Here is a 12,110-nt window from a genome sequence, read left to right as displayed (position 1 = left end):
GAGAGAGGGAGAGGGAGGGGGATAGCTAAAGAAATGTTGATAAGAGAGGGGTACACCCATCTCCCAGCCACACAGATAATGGAGCTACAAGCGGCTGCACCAATGGCAGAAAAAGAAATATGGGTAAAAAGAGGATGTACAATGTCACCAACTGACGCACTATGGCACCAGGGTAACACTGGAAAGATGGTAATGCCATTGGCACTATTGAACACCGCCCTGAGCCAACTCCACCACCCAGCCCACACAGGCAAGGAAGTTATTGCAGCACGAATTAGGGAAGATTGGTTCTGTCCCGAGTTAAATTCCCATGTGACAAATTTTATCAGCAATTGTCTCACATGTCAACAGTTCACGGCCGGTCACACGCTGAAAGTGATAAAAGATACTATAACCCGGCCAAAGGGACCCTTCCTACACATCCATATTGACTATGTTGATATGATCAACGTATGTCAAGGAAATAGGTATATGATTGTAGTAGTATGCCCATTCTCCAGGTGGATTGAGGCAGGACCCTGCTCACACCCAGATGCATTTAGAGCAGCTAAATTTCTAGTGAGGGAGGTTTTCCCCAGGTGGGGAGTGTGCGAGGTACTGCGGTCGGATAATGGCCCGCATTTCGCTAATGAAATGTTCCAGCACATCACATCCTTACTGAACATCAAGCATAAATTTGCATGTGCATATCACCCGCAGGCCAATGGTATATGCGAACGCCTGAATGGCCTACTGAAGGAGGCAATTGCAAAGATACAGCAAACAACAAAGAAGAGTTGGTTGTATTGCCTTCCGCTAGCTCTATTTGAGCTGAGGAATAGACCAGGCTCCGACCACCACCTCACTCCTCACAAGGTGGTGACCGGACGTCAAATGCGCCTTCCTCTAATGCCAACATCAAGAACATTCACAGATTATGAAAACACTGCAAATGTTCTTGGTGATGAAATGTACCAATATGTGTCTTCTTTGATTACTAGTGTAGTGTTTGTGTCTCAACAGCTCGAGCGCACGCGGGGCGGGTCTAAGAGTGATAAACAAGAAGACGCGGATAAAGAATTGGAAAAGGAAAAACTGTGCAAAATTGCTAAAGGTGACCACGTGCTATCCGCAATTTCAATAGAAAGTGGAACAGCCCACGCTTCACTGGCCCCCACCTGGTAGAGGAGGTATCTACGAGAGCGGTAAAGTTGCAGGACAAACGTGCTTGGAATCACCTACACGACGTAAAGATCTGCAAACTCCAGACCCGCCCTAGCGTCACCGACAGGGCCATTGGAAGAACAGCAACAGCGTCACCCACGGAGGAAGAGACTTCTACCACAGCTGACGACCTAAGTGTCTACATACCCTACCACCCCCCAGATTCCCCAGAGACAACTACTGACATAGAAAGGGGTAATTCCCATACCGCCCACCCCATGGTCACACGATCAAAGAGTAAACAGACTTCCGCCAGTTGAGCCCCAAACCCTCTGCCCATCGACCCCATACCCACTGCAGTAATAACTCAACTGAAGGACATTGTCTTGCACATATACACATGTAAACCCTTGGATGTTCTCTTTTTTCTTTCTCGCACATGCAGGTACCGCGTATTATTGTATTGCTAAAGAAAACAGATAACTAACAAAGTTCATTGCCCAGGAGTAGATGCTACCCCCAGACAATAACTACCCTGAAGAGCTATCACACCAATTTGTCTATCACATAAAAAGGCCAAAGTACCTGAAAAGAAGGAGGGTACGTGTCTACTACACAGCATTTCTCTTGGCCATAGAACAATCAATGCCCCATCTTCACCAACACTTGCCTGCCCTAAGAGATAGATCGCTTAGATTGGCGTGGGAACAGCTCTTCGCCTGGGCACTGATCGACTACTTGATAGGGAGAGCTTGAAAACAACAACTAACACTAATAACAAGCATATTGAGAATTTTCAGGCGGGCAACTTTAACGTCGCAAGAATAAGCTGCCGGACTGCAGCAAGGTAAGAGCAAAATGCCGGTGAGACTAGCCTCTGTAATAAAGATGATAGGGATTTTAATGATCACCGGGTTTTTGGCTGCCTCTGTATGGCAGAAAAGTTATGCTATCAATATTTTGGCTGTACCCAAACCTAATATACCCCCACCCATGGCTGCAACAGGTGTTACGTCAGGTGGTACTAGCAAAATTCCACACAAGGGAAATAGAGTTAAACGCAGCACATACTCAGATAATAAAGGTATTGACAACTACATACAAGATTCAGCTCACGTCTCGAACAACATGTGGTACCAACGCATGACCCAAATAGGTAAGCAGACAACAGAAGACAGCTGCTACGTCTGCTCATTGATCCCATACGCCATGAGCGCTTCTTGAACTTTCATTGCCACGTAAATAGATGAAAAGACAGCATGATGTATAGTATACTTGGCACTGTTCCAAACGAAAGGGAGATTTCAAGGGACGGTGGTGCACCTGGTATGGAAAACGTGAGACACATATCCATACGAAAACAACTTCCTCAAGACTTATTTGAGTTACCACAAGACCAGTTTGCATGCTGAAGCATTCAGATACATGACAAGTGGCCCTGAAAAAGGAGAAACAAAGAAAGTAACACTACAATACCTACCATGTGATTGGTACGCCACTGAAGTTCCTGGTAAACAAGGATGTTGGGAAAGACCACTGGTAACAATAACAGGGAAGGTGTACCTGGACAACAAATGGGACACAGGAGTGGTTGGCAGCAACATGGTAACGAGAGAGAAAATATTACAACTATTGCTGAACACAATGACAGATGTTGGATGACTTGGGTCAAGTATGTAACAATACTACCGCTGTCTGCACCTAAGGTATGCTACCAACATAGAGGAGAAGTGGACGTGGGATACAACACCAACTGTGCAAGCATGATGGAGTTACCTGAGGGGGGAGCAGGAACAGCAGTATTAATGGACCATTACTGGGCCTGCGGAGACAAGGCATACCACACACTGCCCCCTCTGTGGAATGGTGTTTGCACAATGGTACACGTCAATGTACCATCACTAGTGGTGCCCCAGAAACATGTGAACGTGGCGAACTTCCCTAAAATGGATGAAGGAAACAAGAGGAAGAAGAGATCTGTACAACCTCAGAAGGGGCCAGAGAACCAAAACAACAGCAACAACACTGTCCTAAATAGAAAGAAAAGACAAGGAGAACCTCTGACAGGAAATTACCTATGGGGAAGGTCGGAAACAGCACTCACTTCAATCCCACCAGAACACAGACTATTCAGCAGAGCAGCAATGTTCTTCTCCTCAATAATACATCCGGGACTACAAGCTTACGCAAACGCAAAATGGCTCCAGATAACTCGATGGGAACTAATGATGACAATTAATTCTACAGTAAATGGATTCAACGCAATAAAAGAGGAACTGCGAGCAGTGAGGATGGTAGCACTTCAGAACAGATATGTACTGGACCTCCTCACAGCAATGGAAGGAGGAGTTTGCGCAAAGATAGGACAATCATGCTGCACATTCATTCCTGCTAACGATGCTGACAATGGTACACTGACAGAAGCAGTATCACAACTGGCCCAGATGCACTCCAAAATGATGGATGAAAGTAAAGGAGTGAAGAAGGATGACAGCTGGTTTTCACTATTATGGTCATGGATGCCATCTTGGTTGTCGGACGGACTGAAGATTATAGTTGGATGCATAATACTGGCTGGAGCTACACTGATCATAATTAGATTTTGGAAGGTCCGGAAGGCACGCACCGCAGATGAAATGATCAAAATGGTTGGTATGCACCCTTTGATGCCGGCAGATGATGGCCAGCACACAGGCACAATAATAAAAGAGAGAGAAAAACTGTGCAAACAGATCATCACCAACCACCTGGACCCACCATCTGTGAAGCTCGAAAACCCAAGGAACCCAAGGAGCTACATAGGGAAATGGGTATACTGCACACCTGGAGGAACCTGTGTATATATGTATTGGTCATTTGAAGACCATGTCAACCACTATGGACATTTGGGAGGAGTAACTAAAATATGGAGAGTGAGAGGAGATAAGGAAAAGGATATGTTTGTGGTCGACAAGTCGACCAGAGGGGGGACTGAAGTGGGAGAATGGAACAAAAGGCTCCCACCAATCCCCTCACACCCCTGGCCTAGAGGATTGCGGCCCAGACACCCACCACGAGAGGAGTTTGCCCATCTACCAGATGACCAGATACCCTGGTACAGGAACATACGGATGTGCCCACCAGCCTGCCCACCAGCCTGCCCTACCCATGCCGACACCTGCGGCATGGATGGACTCGACTGAACCATTCAACAGTAAATGAACACATCGTTAGAGATGCCATGACGACCTAGCCAACGGTCAGCACACCCGTGCAAACATGCACACTGGACACTCCCACACCAATCCACACAAAGAACATATTCAGTGCTATGACGTAGGTGACGGACACACCCACTGACGCGCATCTTTATTATTTTTCACATAGGTTTTTCAAAATGCAGAAACGCAAGACGCACAATGAACTCATCTAAAATGCTTGCTCACGCTTCTCCTAAACCCATGCATTGCAATGAGAAATATAACGAAGACATGATACTGGGGATAAAGCAATATGATACCATAACCTAAAGCGCTGTGCATCAAACGTCTCCACCTATGCACCAGGCCCAAGTAGGCCGCAAGCAAGAGCTTCCATGAACATTGAACGAGCAAGAGTACAGTTGCTGACCCTGCAGAATGAGCCCGGCGAGAGCAGACAGTCAAGGGCACAATGTTGCAAACTCGCATGCCGCAAGCCGACGCCAAGGTCACACCTGCAAATTAAGCCAGGCACACAGTGGAAAATGCAATATTAAATGTGCAGAATTCTGCCTCAACCACGGTCTCTCCTCACATGACCAAGCCGAACCTGACAGGGTGCCAGGCCCAGGAGGAGGGAGGCACCTGGATCCCACGTTTCAAGACACAGGCAGATACAATTAAGCGACTCAATGGACATCTGCGGCGGTGGGAGTAGTCTGCCTTCCAGCATATGAATAAATCCTCACATTGTCTGCACATACCCATAGTGATACATTGTTGCAAATGACAGGTGCACCGCGAGCTGGGAACAGCGATGGTCCCAGACTGGGGGGCTCGCGAGTGGACCAATCAGAACATGGGGCTCTTATCACTGACGCCATTAACATTAGCCAATCCTCAGGGGTCTTCATGTAACAATTTTCATGTATCAAATTGAAGGGACAACCCAAGTATACCACCTGACTGACCCTCAACCACTAACAACGCTCTCTATACGTATGCTATACTAACCCTACCACTCGAGGAACCAATCCAGAGTGGCGATAGGTTTTTTGCTAACTTTTCCCAGGTGACGCAAGTAGCGCGTCAGACTAAGGTAAAAAGGGCCTGCGAGCCCCACGATTAAGAGAGAGAGTGTCAGGACGGACGCGTACGATCCTTGACCCATCCCTGCCGTTTTGTTTAATAAACAGCAGAATCACCTTGCTTCTTGCATGTGCCTCATACTCATTTTTTTTTGGGATATACGGGAGGAGTTGGGGCCTCCCTGCCCGGAGGTCCGCGGACGACCCAGCCGACCCCGGGAGAATTTCCCCCCGACAGGGGTGTCTCATTCCAACCAGGCAATGCGATTTGTGATGGGCTCTCACGAATAAATCACGGGTGTATTACGCACACCAGTCAATGGAATGGTCTGCAACTTCACAAAAAAAATGCTGTGTGTATTACACAAAATAAATCACGGTGATGCTCTGCTACTATACTTGCCAAAATTGCATGTGAATATAACTCAAGCCAGTGTGACTGTTAAGTGTGCGTGTTTCCTCAGAAAAACAGACCAATTAGAAATATCGTTCCTAATTATGCTCTAATTCTAATTACTGTAATGTTCAGCGTTTTGTCATTCTAATAAAAATAACACTATTCAAATTCTATAATTCTAATGTAATATCTTTACCCTGCACCATGCCTAATAAGCAGCTGTTTGCCTATTTAAATGCCTTTCCTACCATGTACCCCCGGTGTGTTCTATTGCCTGAACCACATATGACTATGACAGCACTGAGTGTGTGTGTGTACCTTGGCTGGCTAGCTCATCCGGTAAGTGTTCGCCTCTCACATCGGGGCAGCCTGCATTTCACACAAGGTTGAATTCTGTGGCACACCCAACTCAGTGTGTTCATATTTCCGAGGTTGATACATTGAGCACCATTTCATTATATTATAATAATTATATCTTTTATTGCAGTGCTTAGAAGCACGAGGAATGTGGCATGAAGCGCCGTCTAGGAACACACATTATTATTGTTATTATCACTGCTAATGATAATTATAATAAATATGAAAGTTACAAGCAGATATAAACCTAACAACAATGAACTCCAGAAGGTTGAAGTTTGATAGGACCTTTTTTCTCCATCATTGTTAAGAATCATTGAGAGCTAATTAACGAGGAGAAAGACACTGATGCTAACACACGGTGAGAGTTTATATTTAGAGAAATCGCTGTGAAAGGATTGAAGCACATTAGGTTGCATGTGTAGGAATGTGGTTAGAGATGTGACTGGAAACTCACTGTATGTTTGCATGATTGAGAACACGCGGTATTTTCTTCCAGGAAAGACTCACTGTGCTGATTTCTCAGACAAACGCTTTCAAGCTACAATGCAATGCAATGAGGAGAGGTGAGTGCCACTGATGGAAAAAGGCTTATGGGGGATGGGTGTTCAAACATTCTGCTTTTGGTGAACCGATATGATGTGATATGATAAGTCATTTATAACACACCTGTACACAAGTGTTTCTTTCACTCTTACTGCGGAGCACATCCAGCTGCCTCCATGAGGTGCCCATGCACATGTATACGTTGGTGGTGTTGCCACAAACTACCTCCCAGAGGTCACCGGTTACCCATTGCAAATGTTTCCATATGTCTACCTAGCCCCCACAACCCCCCGCCCCTACTTGTGCCGGTTGGGAGTGTTCTTGCAAAGTATCTCCAAGAGGTCTGCCCCTCCCTGTTGGAAATGTTCCCAAATGACTACCTGAGGTCCCCCTGTGTGAGTTGGTGTGGTTGTTCTTACAAGGTGTCTACCTGAGGTCAGCCTTTCGCTATTGGAAATATTCCCATATTTCTGCCTGAGGCCCCCCTGTGCAAGTTGGTGTTGTTGTTCTTACAAGGTGTCTGCCTGAGGTCAGCCGTTTACCTATTGCAAGTGTTCCCAGGTGTCTACCTAAGGTCCCCCTGTGTGAGTTGGTGTGGTTGTTCTTACAAGGTGCCTGCCAGAGGTCAGCCTTTCCCTATTGTAAATGTGCCTGTATGTCTGCCTGAGGTCCCCCTATGCAAGTTGGTGTTGTTGTTCTTACAAGGTGTCTGTCTGAGGTCAGCCTTTCCCTATTGCAAGTGTTCCCAGGTGTCTACCTGAGGACCCCCTGTGCAGGTTGGTGGTGTTGTTCTTACAAGGTGTCTGCTTGAGGTCAGCCTTTCCCTATTGCAAATGTTCCCGTATGTCTGCCTGAGGTCCCCCTATGCAAGGTGTTTTTGTTGTTGTTAAGGTGTCTGTCAGAGGTCAGCATTTCCCTGTTGGAAATGTTCCTATATGACAACCTGAGGTCCCCCTGTGCAAGTCGGTGTTCTTCTTCTTACAAGGTGTCTGATTGAGGTCAGCCTCTCCCTATTGCAAATGTTCCCAGATGTCTACCTGAGGACCCCCTGTGCAGGTTGGTGTTGTTGTTCTTACAAGGTGTCTGTCTGGGGTCAACCTTTCCCTATTGCAAATGTTCCCATATGTCTACCTGAGGTCCCCCTGTGCAAGTTGGTGTTGTTGTTCTTACAAGGTCTCTGCCTGAGGTCAGCCTTTCTCTATTGCAAATGTTCCCAGATGTCTACCTGAGGTCAACCTGTGCACGTTGGTGTTGTTCCTACAAGGTGTCTGCCTGAGGTCAGCCTTTCCCTATTGCAAATGTTACCAGAGGTCTACCTGAGGACCCCCTTTGCAAGATGGTGTTGTTCTTACAAGGTGTCTGCCCGAGGTCAGCTTTCCCTTTGCAAATGTTCCCCTATGTCTGCCTGAGGTCCCCCTGTGCAGGTTGTTTTTGTTGTTTTTAAGGTGTCTGCCAGAGGTCAGCCTTTTTCCTACTGGACATGTTCCCATATGTCTACCTGAGGTCCCCCTGTTCAAGTTGTTTTTGTTGTTTTTAAGGTTTCTGTCAGAGGTCAGCATTTCCTTGTTGGAAATGTTCCCGTATGTCTGCCTGAGGTCCCCCTATGCAAGGTGTTTTTGTTGTTGTTAAGGTGTCTGTCAGAGGTCAGCATTTCCCTGTTGGAAATGTTCCTATATGACAACCTGAGGTCCCCCTGTGCAAGTCGGTGTTCTTCTTCTTACAAGGTGTCTGATTGAGGTCAGCCTCTCCCTATTGCAAATGTTCCCAGATGTCTACCTGAGGACCCCCTGTGCAGGTTGGTGTTGTTGTTCTTACAAGGTGTCTGTCTGGGGTCAACCTTTCCCTATTGCAAATGTTCCCAAATGTCTACCTGAGGTCCCCCTGTGCAAGTTGGTGTTGTTGTTCTTACAAGGTCTCTGCCTGAGGTCAGCCTTTCTCTATTGCAAATGTTCCCAGATGTCTACCTGAGGTCAACCTGTGCACGTTGGTGTTGTTCCTACAAGGTGTCTGCCTGAGGTCAGCCTTTCCCTATTGCAAATGTTACCAGAGGTCTACCTGAGGACCCCCTTTGTAAGATGGTGTTGTTCTTACAAGGTGTCTGCCCGAGGTCAGCTTTCCCTTTGCAAATGTTCCCATATGTCTGCCTGAGGTCCCCCTGTGCAGGTTGTTTTTGTTGTTTTTAAGGTGTCTGCCAGAGGTCAGCCTTTTTCCTACTGGACATGTTCCCATATGTCTACCTGAGGTCCCCCTGTTCAAGTTGTTTTTGTTGTTTTTAAGGTTTCTGTCAGAGGTCAGCATTTCCTTGTTGGAAATGTTCCCATATGTCTACGTGAGGCCCCCCTGTGCACGTTGGTGTTGTTGTTCCTGCAAGGTGTCGGCCTGATGTCAACCTTTCCCTATTGGAAATGTTCCTATATGTCTACGGTTGGTCCCCCTGTGCAAGTTGGCGTTGTTGTTCTTACAAGGTGTCTGCCAAAGGTTTAGACTTTCCCTATTAGAAATGTTCCCATATGTCTACCTGAGGTCCCCCTGTGCAAGTTGGTGTTGTTCTTACAAGGTGTCTGCCTAAGGTCAGCCTTTCCCTATTGCAAATGTTCCCATATGACTAGCTGAGGTCCCCCTGTGCAAGTTGGTGTTGTTCTTACAAGGTGTCTGCCTGAGGCCAGCCTTTCCCTATTTCAAATGTTCCCATATGTTTACCTGAGGCCTCCCTGTGCAAGTTGTTGTTCTTACAAAATATCTCCCAGAGGTCGGCTTTTCCCTATTGCACATGTTCTCATGCCTCTAGCTGAGCCCCCCAGCCCCTGTGCCTCTTGAAGTTGTTGTCTGAGGTCACTTCACATCTGGTGGTGGTCTTCTCACAACCCATCTTCATAGGGTAATCCTGTGTCTCTTGAATTTGTTCTCACATGGTGTACCTCTGAGACCAACCTGTGCCTGTAGGTGTTGCTGGCACAGCCCGTCTCCCCAAAATAACGCTGTACCAGTTGGTGTTCGTATCGACGGTTTTCTCTGTACGGTCACCTTGCGATTGTACTTATTGTTTTCACAATGTATCCCCCCCCCCCCCCCGGACAGAATAGAAGCTCCCCAGAAGGCTGCACTGTTTTCCGTGTCATGTATGTTCTACTGCGCCAGGGACAGCAACACAAGCCCATCTGCCGAACCCCATTATGAAAAGAATACACTGTCTACAGAATGACATGACACATTCCCAAGAGATGCCATCTTTTCTCTCAGCCAGATGATGAGCAAACTGGCTGCAACTAAGGGGTATTTGCATTGCCCTAAATTGGTGGTCTGGTGGTAGTGCACAGGAACAGGGGGCAATTGCCATGCCAGGTGCTCTGTCCAAAAAAGTGTGGTTGTAATTTAAAATGTAAACATCACGTACAACACCTCTGTTTAATTGCAGGGGTTCCTCCTCTGCAGACTTTTCATAGGCGATGTCTGGAAGAAAAGAAAATAAACTCTGTTATAAGATCTAAGGCAGCACTGACATTCTCAACAGAAGCAACCTTCCAATTTCCAAGGTAAATACTTTTCGTGTAATCATCCCCCCTTTTTTCTTATTCTGCTTAGTTATGCTTTTAATGGTGTGGTTTGTTCTTTTCCTTTAGTTGTTTCTAAAGGTATGGGCAGATTTAATCGAATACAAAAAAAACGAATGGGAGATCGATTCGAAAATCGGCTGTAAAAAGTACCACAGCGAAAATGTCGAATAAATCTCTCGTTCGGTGTCATTATAGTGAACAAGGGACACTGGGGTGCAGGGGTGTTCCCCCTACCCACGTGCACTATAATGCCATCGGGGTTGCGGGGGTGTCCCCGCTCCCTATGCAATACAATTTGGAGAAAAAAAGGACCCTGCAGCGCCGGCTCCCATTCACGTAAGTGAAGGGAACCAGCGTTGGCGACGGAAGAAGGAGACGGCGGCACACAAGGAGGTGTGCCACCAAGAGGTAAGTAAGGGGGTGAGGGGCAGTGGGTTGTTCGGGGGAGTGAAAATCGAAAGTGATTTTCGTTCAAATTACTTTCCGTTTTTTATCCTTCAAACATTTCTAATTCGTTCAATTCACGGTAATCTGTTTCCAAATCATTGTTGCATATGCCACTAAATACTCTTGGAGGGCGCTCTTGGCGTCTCCCGTTGTTTCAATGAAGTAAGTTACTTTGTGGTAATTCACTCTGTTGCAAACACTTCTAATTACTTTAAATTTGGTACATGTATTTGAGGGTTATGGGGTAAAACCGGGGTTTGGGGTTTTGGGGTGCGATGGCAGTGAAGGGGAAGGAAGAGCATGGGGCAAACCCGCCAAAATAAAACAAAAAATGGAAAATTATTCAAAGTGGGTCTGGGCACAAGATTTGACTACTGATGCTGGGACTGAGTCACCTTTGCAGTTGGAGGCTTTGAGTTTGGATATGGTGTCAAATACTAGGTTTTGGGAGACTGGTGTGAAATGGAAGAGGGAACTGGTATTCTCATGAGGTGTCAGGGTCAGATTAAGAATAGCAGGTTTATCTGCTAGTAATTGCTTTTTGGTTGTGATTTTGTTTTGCAGTCGTTCTACCTTAGCTGCTAGAGCGTCTTGGATAGTGGTACACCACTCTTTGCTAGGGATAATAGAGTTCATGGTTGGAGCTGAGTTTTCCCAATTCTTTTAGAATTGAGAATAATTATTTTGAGTCAGAGGTGGCATTGCTAATCCTGGTATTAAAAGCATTGGATTTGTGGGTAAAAATGACTGTTTTGTAGGTTTTGTCTATGTCCTGGTAGGCTTTTTCTGACTCTGAGGTGGGGTGCTTTCTGAAGGCATGTTCCAATGCATGTTTTGTTCTTCTAAGTGAGATTAGGTCATCATTGAACCAAAAGCAGGAACGTTTGTCTGAATGTTTGGTTTTGGTAGTGGTTTTGGTTTTGGTTGCATTAAAAAATTAGTGATGACAAATTTACCATAATGTTTACCACACCACAACATTATGGGTATAGAGGAAGAGTGGAGGAAAAGATCCGGCACTTGGTTGCAGGTTTTATCTCCACTTTCACTCAGAAAAAGGAAAAATTACCACCGATGGATTTACCACCAGCGATAATTGTTCAAACAATTCCATGGAGTCCTGTGGAGAACCATGAATGGGGGCTAACACCACCTGACCACTACTTGTAATCTGGTGGATTTACCGCCACTGTGTCTGTAACAGTAAACAAATATGGTGGAATGATGACCAATGCCGATTCCACCATTCTTACAATAGGTCCTCAAACTCGCTATGCCTCAAATTGTAACCGGGGTAATATAAATATTTCAAAAACAACTATATGCTTTGTTGCCTGGAACAGTGCCAATTACATGTATTTCACATCCAGGTTTCGGCAATTGGGCCTGAGTGGGTCCC

At 46.1% G+C, this 12,110-nt stretch overlaps 1 protein-coding gene across 1 annotated transcript in view; it reads right to left on the bottom strand.

The window, feature by feature from the left end:
- The window catches only part of CHRDL2 (chordin like 2), a 719,513-nt gene that overhangs the window by 168,856 nt on the left and 538,547 nt on the right, over positions 1–12,110 (bottom strand). Inside the window, exon 6 of the mRNA XM_069640163.1 lies at positions 10,105–10,160. Coding sequence (XP_069496264.1) covers positions 10,105–10,160 — 56 coding nt within the window. The remainder of the gene's footprint in view (positions 1–10,104; positions 10,161–12,110) is intronic.

Source organism: Ambystoma mexicanum, chromosome 7q (assembly GCF_040938575.1).
Source record: "Ambystoma mexicanum isolate Mex_15411 chromosome 7q, UKY_AmexF1_1, whole genome shotgun sequence".
Lineage (NCBI taxonomy): Eukaryota > Metazoa > Chordata > Amphibia > Caudata > Ambystomatidae > Ambystoma > Ambystoma mexicanum.
This window is presented reverse-complemented; position numbering and strand designations above follow the sequence as displayed.